This window comes from Brachyhypopomus gauderio, chromosome 20, assembly GCF_052324685.1.
Source record: "Brachyhypopomus gauderio isolate BG-103 chromosome 20, BGAUD_0.2, whole genome shotgun sequence".
Lineage (NCBI taxonomy): Eukaryota > Metazoa > Chordata > Actinopteri > Gymnotiformes > Hypopomidae > Brachyhypopomus > Brachyhypopomus gauderio.
In genome coordinates this window covers 13731238-13758169 of record NC_135230.1, presented here as the reverse complement: position 1 = coordinate 13758169, position 26932 = coordinate 13731238, and the positions used below count along the sequence as shown (strand labels likewise).

The 26932-nt window shown below is 41.6% G+C and overlaps 1 protein-coding gene across 1 annotated transcript in view; it reads left to right on the top strand.

Moving 5' to 3' along the window:
* Positions 1–2635: 2635 nt before the first annotated feature.
* LOC143484019 (rho GTPase-activating protein 6-like) overlaps positions 2636–26932 on the top strand; it is a 71365-nt gene continuing 47068 nt past the window's right edge. Inside the window, exon 1 of the mRNA XM_076982446.1 lies at positions 2636–3348. Coding sequence (XP_076838561.1) covers positions 2848–3348 — 501 coding nt within the window. The 5' untranslated portion in view covers positions 2636–2847. The remainder of the gene's footprint in view (positions 3349–26932) is intronic.

The window sequence follows — 26932 nt, the reverse complement described above, 5'->3', positions numbered from 1 at the left end:
TTACCGGTAATAAGCAAACGCACACGGTATGATAACCGTGCATTTTAATACCGTGGTATACCGTGAAACCGGTTACCGCTGCAACCCTAATGCCAATATATATCCTGTGAGTGGTCAAGAGTTTATTTTTGGTCCTTTGCCAAACCTAGAGTTTCCAGCCAGCCGGTTTGCCTCTGATAATATATGATTCATTCTGAAACCCTTTCAAGTGCATTTGCACTTCTGGAGCATTTATTTGTGTTATTGGAGTCATGGTGACACTAACATGCAAACAAATACCCATGCTCATCAACTGTAAACATCACCATGGAAATAATCCCATTAGGTTAAAAATATAATTGTGATTTATGGTAGATTATGTCATGCCTCTTCTATTTATCGTCATAAACAGGGGCATTGATTCTGATTCATATGTATGTGAAACAACAATGCATAACCTAGCACTACTAGCACTAAACATTTAAAGCGTTTAAACTGAAACATTCCAAATCATGATTCCAAAAAAGGAAAGAGAAGCAAAGGCTTAAAAAATCAATTCAGACCATTACTCCAATGGATAGCTTTGGGTGTTTAAGTGAAAGTATGGTCATCATTTCACTTTTGAATTGTTATCTTTTCCAAGCTTGCACACGTACATAAAATGCATGGCACTTATGCAGTAGACCATTTAATCTAGAAAGGTATTTCGATTCCTTATCAGCATGCACTAAACTGGGTGCCAAATCTCAAATACCTCATCCAATAAACTCATCTTACATCTCAAATTCCAAATAAAGGGTGGTTACATGTTTTTCAGACTGAAAATGTTTAGTCAGCTTAAAGCTGAACATTCCTCTCTAAATTTAGCAGCCGTTGGCATGACTTCAGTCTGTTCTGATAGTAGACAAAGAGCAGTGAAAAACTCATTTGTAAATGTAGGGGAGTGCTCTCTGATCAGAAACATTTCAGAGTTTCTCAAAGTATCTCTGGGTTTCTCAGTTAGCAACATAGCACGACCAGGTTTGGTATTTCTTCATTCTTGTTTAACTTGCTCATCTGACTGTATTTGTATTCGTTTGGCTGCTAAAGTTAATTAATGTCTCCGCACAAGCAGTATAGATCCTGCTGAGTTAATATGTTACAGTGTTTCATTTAAGCTTCATATGTAAGATTTGGATTGAAAAGGCAAAAAGGCCATATTACATAACATAATTCATACTCTTTTAGGAGAGCATCTTATGGGAACACAGCAAAATGTCCTATGTTTAGGCCTCATGCAAACGGCCTCTGACTCAAACCTGTTGGTTTATCTGCATTGTTGCAAAATGGTTATTCGTAGGACCTTCGGTGAATGTAATACCGATGCACTTTGTGATGCGTGACAGCTTTGACTTGCGTTCAATCTGTGTCCCATCCAAACATGCTTGTGTTGGACCGTCCTATTGAAACAACGTGTGCCTCTTGGCGTTTGTGGGAGACCACATGTGTTGTGTGGGCCCAAATGTGCAGTGATGTCATCCCTTGTTCTGACCCTGGGGTCAACAGCGTGCTCTGTTCTGCTGATTTCACCACTAGCGTCCTTCTGCGTGTTACACCCTGTGTGTGTGAGTGTAGTAACACACAGAGGAAGAGGCCTCTTTCTCTCTACCTATCTTTCTTGCTTTTTTTCAAATATTTTTCCTGGAATTAGGGGGCTGTGTTAGACAAGCACTGTGCTGGCGTTCTGTGTATTGCTACAGAGCTGTTGCAGAGTTTGGTGGTAGGCGCCTGTGTTTAGGAAACCTGCGCCTCTTTCTCTGACAACCTTCGAAGAACTGTCAGCATTTTATTTTCTCAGAAGCACCTGACATTTTTTTTATAATAATAATTTTCAGTCTCTGTCCTGAAATGTACCCCTGTCTGTCCTTAATGTCTCATTGACTTCCTCAGTCTGTGTTTTCCTCACGGTCTGCCATCGGTATGTGATTCGTCCTCGCGACTGTTCTGTTTCTCCGCCCCTTTATCTCTCCCTGTCTCTTTCCTCTATCTGTTTTTAGACTGCTAGAATCTGACTGAGCCCTTATCAGTACTAGGCAGGGTGTCTCTCTAAGCTGCTTTATCAGAACAGCCCTCCCCCAAGTCTCTCACGGTGCGTCCGCTCTCGGTCACCCTGTGCATACGTGTGGGCACACGCTCATTCACACACAGGGTCGTACAGGCACGCGAGTTCTGATGAGGTTTTTTTATTCTCAGGGATCACATAGGAACAATATTCACTCAGAGAATAAGCACTGTAATAAATGTTTGTACTTGTATTATGGCACTTTATAACTATAGCTTTATATAATTAAACACACTTTTTTGGGGGGGTGGCATTTGTTTTTGGAATAAACATTTCTGGTGATTTACATTATTACTGGAAATTCTTGATTTAAAGTTGTCATAGCTGTATATAGCATGGATTATGATTATACGAATTAATACACACGCGCGATAAACTCGTCCTTGTTTGAGTAGACGTGTTTAAACGGAATCTGAGATAGCAAGTAATCAGACGTTTCCGTTGAGAACTGTGATTCTAAGACGTTTTGTATATTGGGAAAACGTTTTATACAGCTACTACTAAAATAGAGAGTGAGGAGGGAGGGGTGGTGGTTCAGGACGTGGTGCTGGGGCGAGTGAACTTCCAAACTACTCTGTCATCCTGTGGACCGTCGCTCACTCCCAAATCAGAGGCATTTGGGCTATGCGTGCACAGGGAAGGAGCCGGTACCGACAGTAATCACTGTTCTTCTTGATCTACACGAGTAAGTTAGAACCGAATTTTAAAGAGCGATGTAACGAGACCATCAGCCGTTACTTGACACAAAAAACTTTTGAAGGCAAGTCATGTCGTCTGCACAAGGGATTCTCAACAGCGTCTTCTCCTGCTCATCTCCTGTATCCAAGAGCATCTCCAAACGACGGTTACGGCAGACCCGGAGTTTAGACCCAGCCATAATAAGAAACTGTGGTACAGATGCTGATTTAATACCCGGAGAATTTGAGAATTCAAGGGTCCGAGAGTCAGTCTCGTCAAGCAGCGTCTCAGCTGAACACCTGGACTCATCTAAAACGAGCCTGCGATCCAAAACGGGGAGGTCGATATATCCATCACCTCCATCCTCAAGTCCATCCACACCTCTGGACATCTCCCCATCGTCAAACTTTCACTTCGAATATGACTTTAAAAGCGTGAAGCGGAATACGTCGTGGGATCTGTCGTTCCTAGCACGAAGCTCGAGCTCCACACCCTTAGGCAGCACGAGCGCGATATTCTCACCTAGAAGGTGGCTTCAGAAGAAACAGCATCACACCAGTTCCCATGCTTACGTTGTTTGGAAATCAGAGGTAAATCAATCAACATATTCATCAAGCAGTGTAATGTAAAGGGGAAAGTGTTGTGGAATTAATATTCAATTTTTGAATTGGTTCTTGATTCATTTCATTCATCAAAGTTTACTGAAGAGGTTCAGTGATGAAAAGCTACGTAAAGCCTAATTGGTACAAATTCAAGAAAATCGAAAAACAAACAAAAAATTAAATAGCTACCTTTTCAGTTTATTTGAATTAAGGTAGCATTTACTTTATCGGTTTATTTTGGAATCTAGAAATAAAGCCTCTTCTCTGTTTTGTCGGACTTTCTGGCATGTCATTTACATGTTCAAATGACCGAATTATTCTGTTTTGGCAAACATTAGACATCACTAAACAATTGGCTCCAAATTTGAATAATTGACCGATTTTCCAGTCATGGATTATGCTTGATCCATGAATTAAAAGGGTCTTTTGATTGAGAATTTCCCATAAACAATGTTAATTGGTCCTTTTTAAATTTTGTCTAGATAACTGACCAATGAGGATTCTCCATTAGGGGGTTCCCTTTGAGGCCAATACTGATGCTCAGCATGTGTGTGGAAACCTGGCTCACATAGTCAAAATGTAAGACCCAGTAAGCTAAAACCTCCAATCTCTACATATATTATAACAGTATTGTGCACTGGAATGGGTTTAAAGTGTGCACTGTCAGGCCAGACATAATGCATAAATGAGAGTAAATGAATTGAGGTTGCAGCAGTAGTGGTGCAGATAATGAAGTTCTTACAAAAACATACTTCTGGCTTATTTTTAGCAAGAGCCTAATGACTAAATATTTGGCCGCTCTCCACACAGGCGGTGGCTGAGACAGTCTTCTCCCTACTCGTTTAAAACACCCAGACGGCTATGCATATAGCATATGCCTGCAGCAACTGGCTAGGGTTACGACAATTGCCCTTACAGCCAAAACCGGGTAGAGCACATTTCAGTTTAACCATCTCACACTTTAAGACTTGAATTCAAGTGGTAGCCTAAGGCCACAATCAGGTTGATTTCAGCATTCTTCTGCACTGGTTTTGATCCCTCCTGCGAGAGTGGGCTGCTTGTGAATGTGGCTGTAGCCACGGGGCACAGTTAGTTTCATGGTGAAGTTTTTATAGTGAACTGGAAGCCACGCCATAATCCACCCATTAAAGTGTATAAGATAGCCGATTAAATTTCACAACTCGGTTCCACATGATGGCCCGAAACCGCTGGGACAAAAACCACGAGGATTAATTACTGGCCGGAGCTGGCGCCACCTGGGGGATGGAGGCCTGGGATCTCTTGTAGTGATCTTGTTTTTGTGCATTCCAACACCATGTTATGTTTATGAGTCTATATTAAAAAAACAACACCAGGAGTGACTTGTGACTTATGCATCACTGGGGACAGTGTGTCTGTTTAGGCTGGACTGGGAGGTTCCCTGGCACAGCTCTGCTTCAGCCCAATGGGTCGTGTTCCCTTCACAAACCGTGAGGCGGACATGGATATCGTCGCTGCATTATCGGGCCGATATTCGTCTAGGATTTGTTTGGACTGGACATGCTAAAGGAAGTCTCAGCGGAGACGTGAAGGAAGGGTTGGAGCACTAGGCCTGAAACTGTCGGGTGGAGCTCCGTGCGTTTGGATGGTTGAAGGTGGAGGCGGCTGGTTCAGGTTAAGAAAGTGAACGTCTTCTCCAGGACTCGTTCCAACCTTCTGGACGTCATTAATTCGCTCAAAGCAACAGGTCGTGATAATTAGTGTCATCAGCTGGGGGATGCAAAGATTGTGGCTGTTACACTGCTGTATTAGAGGAGTGTTACGTAAGGGTGACTGTTACGTTATAGGATAGCCAGCTCTCACTTCTGGGTCCACAACATAAAGCATAAGAGACACGGAAACTGACTGCGGTTCTTGCTCCACTTAACTGTACATACATTCTCCTCTTGTTTTTCTATAGTCTCTTCCTAATGCCTCAGTCAGACGCTCTGCTTTGTTACAGCAGTATTTTTGTATAGTCTCTTCCTAATGCCCCGGGCAGATGCCCTGCATTATTGGTACTGTAATATTTTTGTACTGTTGTCTCACTGACCTGGGGTTATCTTTTATCAAAGGATTTAAAAAATATAGCTTTGATCGTATCACCTGTGTATGCATGTGTGAGGCTGGGCGACGACAGACGGACGAGACACAGAATCCGTTTTTCCGTTACAAACGTCACACTTTATTTTTCTGACTGTTGCGCAATAGCGCACGTTAAACATCCAACACACACAGCAACCTGCAGACATAGACAACGACGAGCACAAGACACTGCGCGAACGCACATTAAATAGACAGACCACATCAACCCCACGTGATGACGAGACGAGCCACAGGTGAGACGGATAATGACAAGACACACCCGCACCCACGGAGCTACACTGACGCAGACGAGTAGACACAGACAACGTTAACACACGCCCCAAAAGGAAGGGTTCGGGGACCGTAGCGTGACAGCATGTATACATGTGTGCATATTGGGGTCAGAAGTAAAGACGTTATTTTGTTGTAATTAAAACAGATATGCGCCTCACAAATATATTATTGTTCGCATTCCCTCTAGAATCTATAATAATTAGTTCTCCTAGTCAACATATTAAATACATAGCACACTTGAACTTGTTGAAAAGACTTATTACTCTCCTGAGTAGACTAATTATTCCAGGAATTTTTTTTGCATCATTTTTAATCTAGTGATCATTTAAGAGCAAGTCTACATCATGCAAATGTATTAGTCTTTCTAGTGCTTCTGATGTGTATTATCTTTTTGATGGAGTGTGTGATTATAATGATGCATTTGCATAGAAAATGGTGAATATAGCGAATTAAATAGCCACTAAGTGATCAAGTGCACAGATGTGCCCTTTGTCTGCAGAGATCAATCATTATTCAGTACCTTTGCCTGCCTGCTGTCGTTATCTTCAACCGGCTCGTTAATGTAATAAAGGAGATTTAGGATTTAAGGGCGACCCATAATCCAGCCACGCTTCACAGGCCCAAGGCCAGAGCTGTGGCCTGGTTCCTCAAGCACGTCTGTCCCGATTATATTCGCCCTCACTTATCTAGTGTGGATGCTATGCACAGTTCTAAGTTCACTATTTAGTCAACACACCACATTTCGCAGCAGTCTTCTCCTTGGTACCAAGTCAAGTTTCCCAGCTCAGAAAGAATGTTCGTAAAAAGGAAATTATTTCTCAATGACAGGTGAATGAAGGGAGAGAGAAAGAAAGAGAGAGAGAGACAGAGAGAGAGAGAAGATAAAACATGAGTGGTAGTTTACATTATATGAGCACTCCCACATACACACTGGAGGTCAGTTTATACTGAGAGACATTACGAGTTGGGGTAGTACTCATTGCTAGTCTAGCAACTCTTTCCAGTAAACGTTAGGCTTTATTCACATATTGCTTTGTGCATGTTAAAATGATATGGAGACAGACAAGGCCATTAACAGGTTGTTTGAATGTGCCAGTCAGTAAAGAGAGTGGGAATCAGGTGTAGACCAGACTGGAGATGAGGCTCAGGTAGATTTGGTGTTTTTCATATTTCCATATTCACCTACTATGTAATGAGTTGAAATAACACAAAAAGGCTTCAATCTTCTGCTACACAGTATATTATTACAATTATACTGTTTGAGGAATTAATCATGAAATACTTTTCTAACATATCACCACTATATTAGTGATATAATCTGTTTCAAATTAATTACATTTGTGTACACATAGACAATGTGTATTTATCATTAATAACCAAGGTGCTGGATAGCTCCACTGTTTTTGGAAGATGTAAAAATAAGATAATTTCTTTGGTACTGACTTGTTTTCTCTGTCACTCAATAGCACTTTAATAACATTTAAATAACATTTTAAATCTTTAAAACTGCTTATTTATAAACTAGATATTGCTGATGGCCCATGGCAGCAATCACTGGTGGTCTGGATTTTGAACCCAGGGTACCGAATTCACGACTTATGACACATTTTGGTCTTTAACAATTCCTACAGGTAAATAATGTCACTTGTTGTGACATTTTAATTGATATTGGCTTAAATCTACATCACCAATAATTGTGACTACTGTGCGCTTCTAAAGCAATGCAAGCGACTGGGACATTGTTCTTCTGATGTTCGTAGACATGTATTGCAAGGTATCTTTGTCTTACCCTCGTGTTTACTAGGAGCAGGACTTCCCTGGTACAGACACTTAGGAATTGCAGCTTTCTGAACTGTTGTGAATATTGAAACTCTGCAGTCATTTTGCTGGCTTCCCCTCACAGGACTCCATAGTTCCCAGTCAGCTGTGAGCCACGTTGCTGGTACCACCGTTGTTCTCTGACGCCCAGGTCACAGCCTCTACTAGACTCCACCTCGAACAACTGATGTCAGCTTTTATTGATCGTTTTAAATAGTGACGTTAGATGTTAGCTAGACGTTATACAACCACAAAAACTATTTATAAACACCGGTTATGCAAGTATTTATAAATTAAACTAAACATAAATTGGGCATGTCTTTATCGAGTAAACTAAATCTGTTTCCATGGAAGACTGATTTTAACTTAGCCACCCCAGAGACGGTGCTGTTTTAGTCTTGCTTATGTAAGAGGAGGCTCGGATCTCTGCTACAGTGGGAACTCACATCATGTATGACATGACCTAAATCCACTTGTGTTACATCACATGCTTTAGCACGATGCTAATATTTGTAAGCGTTTGCATATGCAAAACATGACAGCAGCCATGCTGTCAGAGCAGGCCATTAACTGGAAACACTGTGTAAACGTACACATTACACAGGGTGGCCAAACATCCGTATTTCCTGGGACATGTCCGTATTTCCTGGCCAGGACATGTCCGTATTTCCCAGGACATTTCCGTATTTCACATCCTGTCCCGGGCGTCCTGGGTTTTTTTTTTTTTTTTAAGTGAGGAAATGTCCTGGTATTTAAATTACATTCATTGGACTATCAGTTGTTATTGGAGTTTTTGTTGTTGACTTTTACTGAGAAGCATTTTTAATAAACCAACTGTAAATATCATGTTATTGTAGGATTGTGTGGGCCGATGTTAAAAGTGATTGTATGTTCTTGTTTCCCCAAATGAAAATATGGTCACCCTACATTACACAAGACTCCAAGACCAAAATATGTCCCTGAGAGATGTGGGGATTACATGTAAATATGTCCCTGAGAGATGTGGGGATTACATGTAAATATGTCCCTGAGAGATGTGGGGATTACATGTAAATATGTCCCTGAGAGATGTGGGGATTACATGTAAATATGTCCCTGAGAGATGTGGGGATTACATGTAAATATGTCCCTGAGAGATGTGGGGATTACATGTAAATATGTGCCTGAGAGATGTGGGGATTACATGTAAATATGTCCCTGAGAGATGTGGGGATTACATGTAAATATGTCCCTGAGAGATGTGGGGATTACATGTAAATATGTCCCTGAGAGATGTGGGGATTACATGTAAATATGTCCCTGAGAGATGTGGGGATTACATGTAAATATGTCCCTGAGAGATGTGAGGATTACATGTAAATATGTCCCTGAGAGATGTGGGGATTACATGTAAATATGTCCCTGAGAGATGTGAGGATTACATGTAAATATGTCCCTGAGAGATGTGGGGATTACATGTAAATATGTCCCTGAGAGATGTGGGGATTACATGTAAATATGTCCCTGAGAGATGTGGGGATTACATGTAAAAGACATGGTAGACATTCATGACATGCATGGAGAGATTTGTGCGTTTATATGCTGCAGCATTAAATTAGCATTGTTTTGTTATGATTTAATTTGTTATGATATAATCTCCACATTTTGATGCACATCCTCATGTTTATGTTGACAAATGTGCACTGCAAATATTAAGTGGATTGTATTGTATTCATAATACTAACGTAACGTCTTAGTTATTATTCATAATAACTAACTTTAAACTGATTACGTCTGATAAAGAATAGCTTAATAGTTTAATACTTGTGAAGTCTTGTGTTTTTCAACTAGCCCAGTCAGAGAGTAGCCCATAAGTTATATCATACAAGACTGCTCAAAAGGAAAGGTACTTAAACCTCATGCAGCCAAAGCTTTTGAAGTGAATCTTTTCAAAGATGATATCATAGTCATGAACTCCTGTGCAAAGAAATCAATGTTCAAAGGTCAAAATGACTAGAGAATGTGGCAAATGTTTATGATGGTCAAACCTTCTCACCTGTCATACAGTAACGTGTTATAATGGTCAGACACTCAAACATGTAGACGTATCTGTTATAATGATCAGACAGTCATACATATCCTGCTGAATGACCAGAACCTCGTGATTGAATGTTGCAAATAATCAACAATCAATTTTGTTTGAGCACTTAAATTTCAAACTCTGTTGATTATTCGAGCCAATCAAAACAGATCCTGTGGGCTTTAGAGATCATCTGTCTCAGCTGAATGGAATATGTGTTGTTGTCTTTGTAAAACCAAAGGGAAGGGAGGTGGTAGAATATGACCAAACTTCTCAAAAAATAGTGACCTGCTGCCATAGGAAACCATCAAGCACTTTTTCGTTAAAGATTCCAAACACAATATGGCAGTAATACAAGCCAGCTGGTTCTGTTGGACCTCCTGAGTGAAAGGCAGATATTCACCCAACAGAACAGCGGCCCAGTGCCAAGAGAGGGTGGTGGTGGGGGAGGGGGGAGCAACTGTCAACCTAGAAGCTCGGCCTCCAATCAGCGTGACACCAGGCAGCATGTTGTTAGCAAGAACAAATTAGCAGTGAATACTGTGGCTTCTTTAGTCGAATGTAGATGTTGACGTTAACGCTCGACCCTCTGAGACGCATGACCGGTAGTCCACTGTATGAGGTGATGAGCTTGTCTTGTGATTTTGTCAATGCTGACACAGTCCTAACTCTTTCCTTTGAAGAAGTGTTAGGGATGTTTTCCTTGAAATGTATCACAAAGAGTAGATTACAGTGGTTAGTATGTCTAAAGCCATTGCACTCCATACCCCACTCTGCCTAACACCAGGCCTGCTTTATGAGGACTCCCAGCATGGTTGGTCAGACCAGACAAACACTCATGCTCATCCTTATCTCATATAAATCTGTGGGGAACTGCTCATGTCACTGAGCCATCACTGAATCAGTTTCTGAAGCACACGTTGATTAAGCTAAACTCTTCTGGGGTGGGTTTCCCGAAACGTTTGTAGCGCTAAGTACTTCTTAACCTCATACGTTTCATACGAGGTTACAAAGTACTTAGCGCTATGAACGTTTCGGGAAACCCACCCCTGATCAGTAAGACTGAGCTATTTGTGCTTAATCTTAATATTTAGACCCTACTCACTAAGAGGACAGTGGAAAAGGCCGGTACCAAGAAACAGCTTGTGGTTAAATGTCTTGCTCAAGCACACAAAGGCCGTGCTCGGAGCTCAGAGGGTGGTCAGAATGAGCTGGCGTACTGCGGAAGGCAGCGACACTTTACGGAAATAATCCTCTGAAGCAAAGTTCTTTGGCCTCTGTCCAGTTCTTTGGACTCTGTTCCTTTCATTTTTTCAAAGATCCTACACATATGATAATAAAGTGGATGCTGTCTTTACATGTGCTTCTGATGCAAAAAAGAAATCATATATTATTTAATGACAAATCTATGTATATGGCTAAAAGGCCAGAACTTAGCATTTTTTTCTTTGTTCTGTTTGCTTGGCGGAAACCCACAGTCTTAATCCATTATACGCAGTAAATAACATCATTGCTGCATTGTTTAATCCTTGCGTACTAATTTGCATGGGGTGAACTATTCAAATGGCACTTTGAGATGCTGATGTCACAGGAGGTAATGCAACAAATGTAAGTAGTAATAGTCGAAATGATGTAGCTTGGTTTGCAACATCATGCAATAAAGAACTTTTATCGCGCCCAACCAAAGTACAAGCCCTACGAGTAGAGAGCATTAGTAGAGAGTAGTACAGTAGAACACCTCAAGACGTAAGTCACACAAGCTCCTGCTAGAACGCTACACTACTAGAGGTTACAAATCCCTGCTGGGGCATCGGAATGGATGGTATGTGTAACCCCGGTGACTCCGCTCACTGAGGGCCCGGGGCCTGCAGACCTCCAGCCTGGCAGACGCGGCCTCCGCTCTTCAATATCTGACATGCGAGGGACGCCGGAGGGAATCGCAACTTCCTTTGGTTGTTGTTTTCATTTCCTGATCTGAGTCCTAAATCCCCCTGGGCCGGAGTTCACGCAGGGACGCCTGCACTCTAAATCAAAGCTTCTACGAGTTTTTAAATGCAACTGCAATATGTTTCAGCCATGTACAATTCTGGGATATTTATGATACAAATGCAAAGGTTAATTCGGTTTGCTCTAATACTCACCATAGATCCCCTGCTGTTGCCTAATGATGAGGTTTTAAGATTTTTGCTTCTTAAAATGGCCATTAATGTTTGTGTATGTGCTAATTCTGGACTTCCATGACCTTTCATTGGCCATGTGACCTCAGGTGATCTCCAAAATGTCTTTATAAATGGGGTCAGTTAAAGGTATGATGCTTTTTTGTTTTATGTCTCTTACTACTGTAGATGGATCTTACCTGCTGAAAAAATGATCTTCTATAGTCACAATCTACCTCATCCTACAGCGTAGAAACACTGACACACTACTCTCCCACAACATGAAGTGGAGTGAGAAAAAGTGTTTTCGTTCAGAGGCCTCATCTCAGTCCCTACGTGTTTCTGATATTGTCGTGGTTCCAGCAAACGTCCCTGGACCTTCTCTCTGTTGTCACTCTAATTGGGGATATACAGTAGTGTGCTATTCTTTCTCTATCTCTCTCTGACTCCCTTTTACTCTCTCCTCTTTTTTCATTTCATTTCTTTCTCTCTTCACCCATCTTTCTCTATGTCTCTGTCACTATCTCTCCACCTCTCTTTTCTCTCTCCATCTCTCTTATTCTATCCTGCTTTCTTGATTCAGTCCCTATGATAAGGGGCCCATGGTAGAATTGTTTGGAATTCCAGGCCTTCAATGCCCGGGGCCCTGAAGTAAAATGAACCGTGACACTCGTGTATCGTATTTGCTGTATTGGTGTCAGACACAAACTGCTTTAACAGCCTCCACCCCCAGTCGCTCTGCGCCAGGACGCCTAGGGTTATTTTCTCTTTACATGTTATATTGAAAGTTGTAAACATAAATATTTTATTCATTAATGTATTAAAACTCAGTGTTTAACAAATGGTTAAGAGAAAAGAGGGATATATGACATACGACATGTACTGTCTGTGTTCATACCACTGTGATAAACTGAGAGTCACTTAATAAAGTATACTTTATAAACTAGCCTTACTAAAATATTCTTTATAAACTAGTCTTACTAAACTATCCTTTATGAACTAGCCTTACCAAACTATCCTTCAACTGCAATCCTTTATAAACTATCCTTTATAAACTATCTTTTATAAACTATCTTTTATAAACTATCCTTATTGCATCATGTTTGAGTGTCTGATGATAAAACCTCTCACTCTTACCAGTCACTTATTAGGCATTATTTACTCTTACCAATGTGAAATAGAGAAGCTTCTGCAAGGTGCCCGTCGCCCACTCTCACAAAACATCAGGTCAGGATTCAGCGTTTCACCTCTAGTTTGGCATGTAATGTCCCCTAAGCAGTCCGGCCCGACCCTGTGTCTCCTTGACAACATGAAGCAGAAAGGTGTCCCCTCCCCCCACAGTTACCACCCACTCTGCCTTACACACCCGCTCCGTTAGTTAGTGCCGCCAACTGTTACACACACACACACACACACACTCTCTTTCTCAGTCTCTCTTGCCACAGCTGGCTTGTGTTACAGAGCACACATCTTTTATAAGAAACTGGTAGGGCTGATAACTATTTTCACAGACATGTCTGCTGTTGGGTGTCAATTAGAACCATTTACATCATGGTGTAATGACTTCTTTTGACTGAAAGGCCAGAAAATTGTTACAGCAGTGAACCCATTAGGAGATTCATGTATGTTCAGTGTGTGCATTTGGGTCCACTGTACTTTTCTATCACTGAGGAATTGTATGTTCTGAAGTTGGGTTGAACAGTGTAGTGTGTAATCTTTGCAATATTTACATTTACTGCATTTGGCAGACACCCTTATTCAGAGCGACTTATTCATTTTTTATACAAGTGAGCAACTAAGGGTTAAGGGCCTTGCTCAGGGTCACCTCAGTCATGACCTCAGGTCTGGGAATCGAACCCACGACCCTCCGGTCACAAGACCAGTTCCCTAACCACTAGGCCATGACTGCCCTATGTATTGTGCAAAGAGCTGCTGTATGTAAAGATCACTCTTACCATGAGCATTATAGCCGACCTGTGCCCATTTAGACGAGTGTTATTTTGGTGTTTTGATTAATCCTGGATTTCACATGATCCATAAATAAATTATCTTGTTCTAAACAGGCAAGCCGGTCTATAAGTGAAATACATGCTACACCAATGTGTTTAGAGTACAGTGCATCATAATTTAATAAGGAGTAATTTAAGTCTTTATCGGTGGTGGCCGATACTGTGACCAAGAACTTCACCAATTACTGTAAAATATAATACTTCGAAATTTCCACTTACTCTTCATCCCCATGAAGTCAGTGTGAACCCTCCTGTCATGGTTTTACTTGTCTTAGCCTGTGGGTTGAAACCAACAATTTGGGGGGCTTCAGCAGGGCTCTTGCTTCAAACACAATGGAAGTGATGGTGGGTTCTAAAGATACTTATGACATATTTGTATTTTTTTAAATCCTCTGACTTTAGACTAAAAACTGTCCCAACCACGGCTGAATAAATATGAGAGTGAGATGGATGGAGTTCCAGATGGGAGAATAACCCCAGAGAAGAAAGGAGGGGGGTAAGGAGAGTGAGAGAGAGGGAGAGAGAGAGAGAGAGAGAGAGAGAGAGAGAGAGAGAGAGAGAGCCTTACATAAAGCACACCCAGTGCTATTACCATATAGAAAATTCAGAGGCGTTATTAGACAATGCTGATGTCGAATTAACAGTGTTATCAGGTTCTTTTGAGGTCATTTTATGTGGCTTTGCCTTCAGCGTGGATGGATGGTGTTATTGTACGCATTTCTTCACTGATACTGGTTTTGGTGTCAGACTATGAAACCCTTTGTCAAGTATTAGTACCAAACTACTGGGCCATATTAACGTCTTTGAACATTGTGAAACGGTCGTATTACTCATCTTGAAAACAGATGGACAAGAAACGTGAAAGGTACTGACTCTTCTGCACAAATCTCTTGTAAAAACCTCTGCTATGTTGTACTGGTATGTTGAATTGGTTTCATATTTGTCACTTGGAATCAAAATGTGTTATGAAAAATGACATTTGAGTACCTAAAATGTGTTAATTTTTTTTTTGGTGAGCCAAAGAAAATTCAATACAAAAGAGCCAATTGAACAGAGCACTTTTGTGAAATGTGTTTTAGTCATTTTACCTCAGACAGGTGGAGTTGTTAAATGTTATTTGTGAGTGTGTGGTGTGTAGGAGTTGGGAGACTTTGCAGGGTGCAGATTTTAAAGTCTGCTGGTCATCCAGTCATTTGCTGACATCTACTGGTTTGTCCTAAAAACCAAAATAATTAGCTGTGATACATTTTTGAAAGTTTCAAATGCAGTTCAGTGCTTGCTTTGCTTGATATGGTAACTTGGTAAGCTTATGGAAAAGTCAACTCAGCCTAATTGAACTTATAATTCTCACAAACCTAACCTAACCTTGATACCATTCACAAACCTAACTCACAAACCTAACCTTGATACTAATCACAGACCTAACTATGGAGCTATTATAGTGTCACCAGAACCTGAACCTGAAATCATTATTACTTGAAAAAACAGTCTGTAAAATCCTCGCAGGTATGCAAAAATTCGAGTTAAAATTCAGGTTCAGGTCGAAATTCAGGTTCGGGTCGCAATTCAGGTTCGGGTCGCAATTCAGGTTCGGGTCAAAATTCAGGTTCGGGTCGTAATTCAGGTTCGGGTCGAAATTCAGGTTCGGGTTGTAATTCAGGTTCAGGTCGAAATTCAGGTTCGGGTTGAAATTCAGGTTCAGGTTGAAATGCGGTTCATCCGGGATACGTAGGATGAGCAAACAAACTCAGAGCTAATCGAACTGCATCTGGCCAATCACAAAACATATCAGAGGTCATTAAGAGGCGCGTCTTTCTGCTAAATTTCCTGTAAGAGTGCGGTCCCTGTTTGGCGTGTAAGTAGCATGTAAGCAGCACGAAAGTGACCACTGTGCCACCCAGAAATGGCACCTTGTGGCAGCTGCCACATAATCGTGGCACTTAGTGTGACCAGTGCTGCGTGACTGTGGTCTCCGTTGTCCAGAAACGCCGCCTGCCTCTGCTGACAGACATCTAAAGACTCTTGGGTGACTCTGCGTATCGGCCACTCGCTTAAAATCACCCCGACGAGCTCCGAATCGCCATTTGTTGAAATGAAGATGGTTCATAACTTTTGTTTAAAAATTATGTTGAGTGAAATACTAGCCGACATCCAGCTAGACAGCTCTATATTACTAGTTCAGAATACTGTTTAGCGATAACGTCGAATTAAGATTATAGGAGGGTACGTGAATCTACAGTGGTAGACCGTTAACGACAGCACTAAATTTAAAGGGTTTATTATTATAGATGTATGGTTATCAGTGAATGTTCCTACACGCCGTCAGCGTCATTTAAACCTCTGCGAGCGAATGGCATCGCATTTAGTATTTGTGCAATTTGTAGTATATTTCGCTTTGTATTGGTTTATATTGTTAGTCTAGATTACGTCTGTTACGACCCCACGATGTCATGGGTCTAGGTTTGGGGTGTGGGGTAGTAGCATGTGCGTAGTGGACAAGATGAAATTAAAGAAGAACGCGAAAACCAGACGGATACGTAAGAAAACGCTTTACTGCAGAGTGGTAATGGGTAGAAGAGCCTTTTCTACGCAGCAAAACACTGAACAGACACGTACGTACAAAAATACACGATTGACCATAAACCAACCAAGGAAAGGAGCAGTAGACGGCACCAAAGAAAAGAAACAAACAAAATATACTACACTAAGTTAACAAAGCAAGACTCACACCTTACTAACATAAATAAAGAAAATATATCTACGACGATAATCTCAAACAAATATACATACACGGTGCCCGCCTCTATACTGGTGTTTCTTATAAAATATCCCTGCATGGGTGTCTATATAATTGTGCACATGCTACTACGTTCTTACTCCATGGTGGCGATTTTCACAACGCTATTCATGACAAAAGCTATCGCACAAACCCTCAACTCTCACATGAGAATCATGAGCTACAGTTTCTCAAAAGTCACACACAACCGTAAAGGCAATAAATGCTCGCGTCGCCTCCCGGCAACTTCCAGCAACTCCGTCATGCAGATTATGAAGCCGAATATCCTCCCCCTCATCCAAATCACGATCTTCGATTGGCCGACATAATCCACCCGTACCGAGGCAATCCACCTGTTAAACCAAAATTAACCGAAAGAGAAAACAACCTCCCCAAAATCCACAGTTCACGTAACACCGCAGCATCAGCCATCAACCACCGAGCGGCTACTGCCACTCATTGTCTACCACTAATCTAAATTCGACATTATCGTTAAAGAGTATGTGTTCTGTATGAGAGTATGTGGTGTGTGCATGGGCAGTGGCGTGCACAGACATTTTGGGGGGCAAGTGCTGGGGGGAAGGGGGGGGCACTTTTTAGCGCACGTGGAACAATTCATTATAAAAAAATTACAAGCGCATGTTGAATGAAATTTGACTTTTATTAGTAACATTCTCTAAACGTGAGTTTTCAATGGAAAAAGTCACACCGCCAACTGATAAAATCCATATCCAATATTAACTATAGTCATTGTCCTTCAGTTAACTTCTGTTTACCCTCCACTGTCTGCAGGCATTGTTGCATATATTTTGCAATTAGTAAATCAATATAGGCTTACAATTAAGACAGTAAAAAGACCAAAAAGTACGAGAATGAGTTATAGGCTACTGACTGTTGTCATTACACGAATGCAGATGGACATTTTTCACAGGTAATGGGGAACTTCCCGTTTCTTCTTTCACAAACGAATGTGTTAATTTATGTTGCCTAACAAAACGTATACAACAGAAAACGTTCAGCTTAACACATAGATTTGCAAACTCTACCTTAATTATTTGTATGTGGTCGTCCTCACGTTATCTATCACTGATTTGGGCTAGTGCGACTAGTTTATCAGGTGACCATCGGCTAAAAATGCTTAGTAGTTTGGTGCTGTATGAGACATTTTACTGCACAACAAAATGATTTCACGTTGGGCTTAGAGGACAAACGGTACGATTTGACTTGATGTGTATGTGACCTGGCTGGTGGGGACGGGAGAAGAAGTCTATGTGAGCGTGTGTGCTGTGCTGAAGACGCTTCCTTCCACTCGCTGAACTGAACTGCTGCTGCAGCGCATCTGATGTTAAAGGAAGAGAGAGGTCGGGTGTGTGCGAGGTGGTGGCGCATTTCAGGGCATTGTTTTTAATCGCTCAGGTTTTCAAAAGATCATTTCAAACCGACCTCAGTAAAATGATAATAATAAAAAACGAAGTTTCAAAAGGGCACTTTCGTTGATAAAGGGCAGAGTTGGGGTCTAATTGTGCACGCCACTGTGCATGGGTAAGTTTGAGTGTTTTCGTGTTTATCTGTACTCGTTCTCTGGTATGTTCGCTTTAGTCATCCGTGTAGCGGACCACTTGGATTAATCACACAAACAATGCTCGGAGCTTCGACTGGTGTATCTTTATTCTCTCCTCCTTTCGCCACTGACATTTGACACCGTGAAAACTACAAAATGTGGCAAAAAATAAAAAATAAACACAAATGCCCTAGCACCATACCTCATAGATAATGTGTAGAACAGGGTCCAAACTTTAAATGCGTCACTCCTAGCAAACTTGCACATGAACTCAACTTTATGTTATGAGCCGCAGCTCTTACTGAAAACAAAACAACAATCACATCTCCCTTCGTTTCAAATTAAATAAATCACTCTTTTGGATTAATACAATTTTTCTTCCTACCTCCTTCTGCTTCCAAGGGCGCTAAGTTTGAACTTTGTTTTACATTTGACATACAACAACACAAAAAAACGAAGCCAACTACAGTAAAATATCTTCCACAAGTGTCAACAAGGAATATAACAAGTAATTCGTTTGTTCTTGTGTTTTTTCAAACTCTGGAGCAACGTACATCGAACGCGCACAGAAGAACTCGCGCTGAAGAGCTCGCGCTGAAAGTCTCGTGCCGAAAGTTTAGTTCAGCGATAACAGGAGGTAGCAGAATAATCAAATATTCAATAATAAACAAATAAATAAACATAAGGCTGTCATTTACAATCCGTGTTGTGTCGCTGTAGTGGTTTGTGGTGTCGTCTAGTTTAGTCATGCTTCATCATGATCGTGCTGTCCGTGTGTCTTCTATTATATTAACGTAGTTAATTTAATGTTAAATGTGAAACCCCTTATATAAAATGCTCTTCTCATCAAGTGTCCTCCCACTGATAACACTTCACCCCCACGTCACAACATAAAACAGATTTATTACAGATTGTTCATCAGTGAACGTTCATCACGCCATCAGCGTCATTTAAACCACTGCGAGCGAGTGGCATCGCATTTGTAGTATTCGTAAAAATGAAGATGGTTTATATTTTTTGTTTGTTAATTTATGTTGGGTGAACGATTCGGAGCTGACCGACAGCTCCAAACTACGAGTTCAGGATGCTGTTTAACGATTATGTCGGGAGCCGCTCGGCTATGGGAGGTATTTCCTGCCAATAATAAAACTAAAATGAAAACACTAAAATGAAAATGAAAATACCGTTTTGCCATTTCTTTTTCCATACATGTGTGAAAATATTATGACAAAATTAAAAATAAAATGAAATCACTTAATTTGCAATTTAATTTTTTACTCGAGCACGGGTCATATGTGACAAATATAAAATGAAAATTAAAAAGGAGGATTGGCGCTACCTGCTGGTGATTTTCTTTTTCATTTTCCACTTTTCATTTTCTTTTTCCACTTTTCATTTTCGTTTTCAACTTCACCAGCATGCAAATACATGTAAATGAACAGTAGGCGGAGCTACAACTACAGTACCTCCCGTGAAATCCAGAGAGGGCAGCACACAGCGACATGGCTGACGTTTTACTAGAAACGGCAAATGAGATTGTGAGGTTGGCGAATTGCCAGATTATATATTGCTTAGATGTTAAGTAATCTTGCAGGTTAATACTGTTGTATGTCGGAATATATGTGAAGTGGTAGAACGCTTATGGTCTGGATCGGGGACCATGGAAAACCGCCCAGTGCGAGGTCGGCCTAGGTTGGACGTTGCCGCAGAGACGACGCTGAAGTTGGTTACTTATTCGCAGCTCCTTATTCGGTTCACGATGCGTGTTTACTGCGCACTTTGTTTAAAAGAGATAGATTAAACAAACGAGCATAGGAGCATACATTAAGAGGTTATTGTTTCCCATACTGATTTTGTGAATGTAGAAAAAAATATTAAAATATAAGGAAAGCATTCCTTTTTGTAAAATGGTTTCTATTTTAAGTCGTTACAATTGTATGCAATTTGTACATGATTATGGAATTCGTCAGCATTTCTAACGTAAGGAAACATATTCTTAGATTTGAAAACTAAAAACACAGAAATGCTGTTCTAGAACACAAATCAATCGGAAGAAGATATACAAGCACACAACATGGTATATTGAGCAGTGAACGAATTTACAGGGGAAGGTTCAGAGGCTTATTGAAGGCCTTATTTATAGTGGACCAGATAAATAACAAATGAATCATAAAGAACAGGTCGCTCCCTAAGAGAAACCTGATTTTAGCCTGACCCTACATAATTTTATACCTCAAATCTAACTGGAAACATGGCATATTGAGTAGTTAAGCACACAGGTGAAATGGTTCAGAGAAGCAAATTCAGAGGCTTGCTGCATGCCTATAAGGTGTCGGGCCAGGAAACAATAACCTCTTAATGTATGCTCCTATGCTCGTTTGTTTAATCTATCTCTTTTAAACAAAGTGCGCAGTAAACACGCATCGTGAACCGAATAAGGAGCTGCGAATAAGTAACAAACTTCAGCGTTGTCTCTGCGGCAACGTCCAACCTAGGCCGACCTCGCACTGGGCGGTTTTCCATGGTCCCCGATCCAGACCCTAAGCGTTCTACCACTTCACATATATTCCGACATACAACAGTATTAACCTGCAAGATTACTTCACATCTAAGCAATATATAATCTGGCAATTCGCCAACCTCACAATCTCATTTGCCGTTTCTAGTAAAACGTCAGCCATGTCGCTGTGTGCTGCCCTCTCTGGATTTCACGGGAGGTACTGTAGTTGTAGCTCCGCCTACTGTTCATTTACATGTATTTGCATGCTGGTGAAGTTGAAAACGAAAATGAAAAGTGGAAAAAGAAAATGAAAAGTGGAAAATGAAAAAGAAAATCACCAGCAGGTAGCGCCAATCCTCCTTTTTAATTTTCATTTTATATTTGTCACATATGACCCGTGCTCGAGTGAAAAATTAAATTGCAAATTAAGTGATTTCATTTTATTTTTAATTTTGTCATAATATTTTCACACATGTATGGAAAAAGAAATGGCAAAACGGTATTTTCATTTTCATTTTAGTGTTTTCATTTTAGTTTTATTATTGGCAGGAAATACCTCCCATACTCGGCTGACAATCTAGACTAACAATATAAACCAATACAAAGCGAAATATACTACAAATTGCACAAATACTAAATGCGATGCCATTCGCTCGCAGAGGTTTAAATGACGCTGATGGCGTGTAGGAACATTCACTGATAACCATACAACTATAATAATAAACCCTTTAAATTTAGTGCTGTCGTTAACGGTCTACCACTGTAGATTCACGTACCCTCCTATAATCTTAATTCGACGTTATCGCTAAACAGTATTCTGAACTAGTAATATAGAGCTGTCTAGCTGGATGTCGGCTAGTATTTCACTCAACATAATTTTTAAACAAAAGTTATGAACCATCTTCATTTCAACAAATGGCGATTCGGAGCTCCCCAGCTGGCACACGACCGACCTTCAACGTTGAAATGTGGTTGAAATATAGTTGAAATACTGTCTGTTGTTGTTTCAACGTTGAAACAACGTTGATTCAACGTTTAATGTTAAATGGTTGCGCAGACGTTGAACTATTAACGGTGAGTCAACGTTTAACATTAAATGGTTGCGCAAACGTTGAACTATTAACGGTGAATCAACGTAATATCTTCAACCTGCCTTTGTATTACCATTTCAAGTTAAAAAAACACATACAATAAAAAAGTATAAACAACACTTTGGCATTGGCTGAGGGTTTTGAAAGAGGTATTAATTATTATTAGTAGTAGTAGTAGTAGTAGTAGTAGTAGTAGTAATAATAATAATAATAATATAATTTTTAAAAATTTATTAATTCGTCCAAAAACGTCGTCACAAACAGGCAGGTATTAACCAGGAAGACAACATCAGGCAATGAAACAGTTTTAAATGTTTTGAGGCAGAAACAAAACTTCGCAATGACAAATCAACAGGTTTAAAGAGAGTAGGGCAGGGTGGTCGTGGCCTGGCGGTTAGGGAATTGGTCTTGAGACCGAAGGGTCGTGGGTTCGAGTCCCAGACTTGAGGCCATGACTGAGGTTGTGTGGTGGTACTCCGAGTAAAATGAGAGAATAAAAAAAAATAAAATTGTTCTTTTTTCATTATGGCATACAGTTGTTTTTTTCCTCTCTCCCATGCAATTTTGAGCATCATGAACGTGAATTTTATGGTTTATTCAAGGTTGAATTTATGACGTTGAAACGACGTTGGCATATCAACGTTGATTCACCTTTCAAAATCGACACAAAATCCAACGTTGATTCAACCATAACTTTCAACGTTGATTCAACGTCGATTCAACGTTGAAATGCCTGCTGGGTCGTCGGGATGATTTTAAGCGAGTGGCCGATACGCAGAGTCACCCAAGAGTCTTTAGATGTCTGTCAGCAGAGGCAGGCGGCGTTTCTGGACAACGGAGACCACAGTCACGCAGCACTGGTCACACTAAGTGCCACGATTATGTGGCAGCTGCCACAAGGTGCCATTTCTGGGTGGCACAGTGGTCACTTTCGTGCTGCTTACATGCTACTTACACGCCAAACAGGGACCGCACTCTTACAGGAAATTTAGCAGAAAGACCGCCTCTTAATGACCTCTGATATGTTTTGTGATTGGCCAGATGCAGTTCGATTAGCTCTGAGTTTGTTTGCTCATCCTACGTATCCCGGATGAACCGCATTTCAACCTGAACCTGAATTTCAACCCGAACCTGAATTTCGACCTGAACCTGAATTACAACCCGAACCTGAATTTCGACCCGAACCTGAATTACGACCCGAATCTGAATTTTGACCCGAACCTGAATTGCGACCCGAACCTGAATTGCGACCCGAACCTGAATTTCGACCTGAACCTGAATTTTAACTCGAATTTTTGCATACCTGCGAGGATTTTACAGACTGTTTTTTCAAGTAATAATGATTTCAGGTTCAGGTTCTGGTGACACTATAATAGCTCCATACCTAACTCACAAACTTAACCTTGATACCATTCACAAACCTAACCTTGATTCTAATCACAGACCTAACTCACAAACTTAACCTTGATACCATTCACAAACCTAACTCACAAATCTAACCCTGATACTAATCACAAATCTTTCCTCAGAAACATAAACCTCATACCAACCACAAACCTAACTCACAAACAAACACTATTAATGTAAAAATGACCCGGCTGTTTCAAAACAGAAATGAAAAAACAAAACAAATGATCAAACCTTGTTTTGTTGATTTTCAAACACACATTGTGTCATTCACTGCCAGAAGTTGATCTCAAACTACATTATAACTCTTAGGAGGAACATCTTTAGCCAACAGGGGGCAACATTAAGCTTTCTAATATAACAGACTGCATCCTGCACCACTATAAATAACTCTTCTTCATAAATGTGTTTGTGCCAGATTGTTCTGGATTTAGTCCCATATACACAAGATACTAATGATGGTGGGACGTTTTTCAGTGTTCCAATCGTTTGCCTTCACACACACAGTAATACTAATGATGCAGCTGGGGGTGGAGAAGCTGCATTTCCCAGAACGCATTGCTTTCATTACAGCTGGTGCCCTTCCCAACATGCCAGTACAATAAGACAGAGAGCTCTATCTATCCTTTCTTCTCTCTCTCTCTCTCTCTCTCTCTCTCTCTCTCTCTCATTTTTCCACTACTGTCCTTTGTATACTCTTTAACCAACTCCAAAAAATAGTTAAAGCCATAATTCAGTAGTACTAATGATAGTAACACTATACATTTTGGACTGGTTGCTTGTTTTTTCTTTGTGTTTAAGTGAGTCTTAATACTGCTGTCAGGATCCATACACAAGACCTCCATCTTCACAGGGTCCAGTTCTAGCCAACCCCTTCACTCACACTCCCTGCACACTCTAGTGTCACTCGCAGAGATCACCTCACTCTGCAGCTCAGTGCTGGTCCGACTGGCCAGGAACGGCCGCTCAGTCAATGCAGCTGCTGATTTGACACCTTTTGGCCTAGTGACAGTACCGACCTCTCCCAGGGGCTGCTGGTCTATATGATGTCATGTGTGCATTGTGCGTATTGCTCAGCAAAACATAAACACATAAGTAAAAAAGAACAACAAACAAACAGCCATTTCTGAATGTTTACTGCTGTATCCCTCTACTGTCCCTGAGCAGTTTGGGATCATCCTTTTCTTCAGATGTCCTTTCTCTAAGTCAGCCTGTGAGTTACAGGACAATTAAATAGACACAAAAAGGAGCTGTCCTCTTTTAATTCTGGTTACCGAGGCAAACACTCATACCTCCCGCCCCCTCTCTCTCCCGCTCTATCTCTCTCACTGTCTCTCTCCCCCTCTCTGTCTCTCTGTCCCTCTCTGTCTCCATATCTGTCTCTCCCTCTCTATCTCTCTCACTGTCTCTCTGCTCCTCTCTCTGTCTCTCTCCCCCTCTCTGTCTCTCTGTCCCTCTCTGTCTCTCTTCCCCTCTCTCTCTCTTTCCCTCTCCACCCCCCTCTCTCTCCCTCTCTCTCTCTCTCTCTCTCTCTCTCTCTCTCTCTCTCTCTCTCTCTCCAGTTGGCATACTTAAATGAGACCTCGGAGTGTCTTCCAGGGAGAAGTATGTGCTGGATTTTCATGCCCATAGTGAAGGGGACGAACCCTTTCCTCTTTCTCTACACTCCGTGCTCCTGCCTGCTCCTCCACGTCCTGTCTGTGAACATCATCCATCCTTGTGATAGCTCCGTCTAACCACGTGAAGGGAGTCAGGATATCTAAGAGAACAGGCCGATGATGTCAGCAAGGTCAAGAGCTGAGAGGTCAGACCAACGCAGCAGGGCCGGTCGCTCCGAGCAAGAATTCTCCTCTTGGACCGATTTGTTACAGTCAGCGTTCATGCAAAAATATTCTAAATCAAATGAACGTGGAAAGAGTTATGTGTTTGTGGACGAGGTGAGGGAGGTTATTTGGTGATTTTGCAATATAAAGGCCATCCGAGGTTGCTCCCTGTGGGGGTGTCTTCTGTGGGCAAATACTCAACAGAATATTCCAGAACTTTATCATCACCGAGAGCTTTAGAGGACCGAGTCGCTAACGATAAACACACAAGCACAATCGTGCGCAGCCTTTTCCTCCACCGAGTCCACTCTTGTTTTGTTGTGTCGTCTCTTTGGTAGCGCTGCCTGTTGACGTTTTTTTGGTCTGAGCGACTGTAGTGTCAGTCACTGCTAATGCTGTGAAAGTAAGAATATTCTTCAGTTTAAAAAATACTTTTCAAACAGGTTTATTTAAGCCATGGAGAGTGAGCTCAGTCACAGTGGACACAGACAACACACACACACACACACACACACACACACACACACACACACACACACACACACACACACACACACACATAGTTTCTCACCGTAGCAGTTTAGCCTTTTTTTTTACAGTAATTTGCCTCAAGTAAGGGGTAATTGCTGGGTGCAATTCAAAACTAAGAGGTTTTAGGAAGATATGAAAAAAGCCAGGTCTGCACATAATTAGACCAGAGCTAAGGTGTAAGGAAGTGTTCTGATTGGCTCATCCTGAAGAGGAGGGTCCCACTACAGTATATGGGACCGTGGGAAAGTGATCCTGTGATTGTGTGTGTGGGTGTGTGTGTGTGTGTGTGTGTGTATGTGTGTGTGTGATTGCTTGGTATCACACCTGGGCAGGATTAGCAGACCAGCAGGGCAGAGTCGTCTTTTAATCGAGCTTTGATGGAGTCAAAATGGGAAGGCTGGCTATATTCTGTGGGATGGTCTATAAAATGATACAACTAAGGTGCAAAAAGCAGACTGATTTGGTTTTACTAAGTGACGATTAGCGTAAACCACTAACATGACCAACAATGACATAACATTTTGGTGTCGGTACCTAACTGAAAAGACTTCCTTATGAATCCTTCAGCACACTCTGGTGTGTCGCTGTATGAATGCTTCTACGGTGTTTATTGGTAACACTTACTAACGGACGTTTGGCTTCTCTCAAGCCCATGGTATAACACTCTAAAACTCAGACTGCTAGGTGCTCTATGTATCTGAATGTGCGTGAGTCCACTCTGAGAGGAAATGATTTATTGTGCACCCAGTTTGGTATCCACCCCTTCAAGTGTGCTGAGAAGCTGGATCCAGACGTTAGTGTGGGATTCACTGAGTGGAATTGAAGTGTATTGTACTTTCCTGATGCACCAGCCCATATAGTGTAAATGTCAGAACACCCCCCCCCCCCTTCTCCTCCTTCTCCTCCCTTCACACACACACACACACACACACACACACACACACACACACACACACACACGCAGCCCCACCACTCTTGTGGCTGTTGCCACGGTGACCAGCGGGCCCTGTAAACATGCCCGCCGAACATGTCTGAGTGGGCGTAGTAGCATAAACAGAGCAGGCGTGCGCTCCTTCTTCAGGCTGGACGGGGACAGAGGTCAGCTAACAAAGGTTCCTCTGCAGCGCGCTAGCAGGGGCTCTGGGCCGTCTGGACACTGTAACCTTGCGTGGTGCGTGCTTGTTGAATCAGTGCACCATCGATCGATGTTCTCTTTGGTTATTATACATTTCTGAGCGGTCGCTAACATGACCTGTAACACAGTCATGGAAGCATTCCTACCTTGATCATGGTCAGAGCACGTGTCAGTTCTTTCCCTGGTTCGGCCCGACGAACGTCATGTTAGCAGAGTATGGACCGGCCCGGGCCGGCTGAGTAATACTGAGGACTCGCAGGAAGGAGGAAGACCCGTGGGAGTGGAGCTGAGATTCCAACCGCATACCTC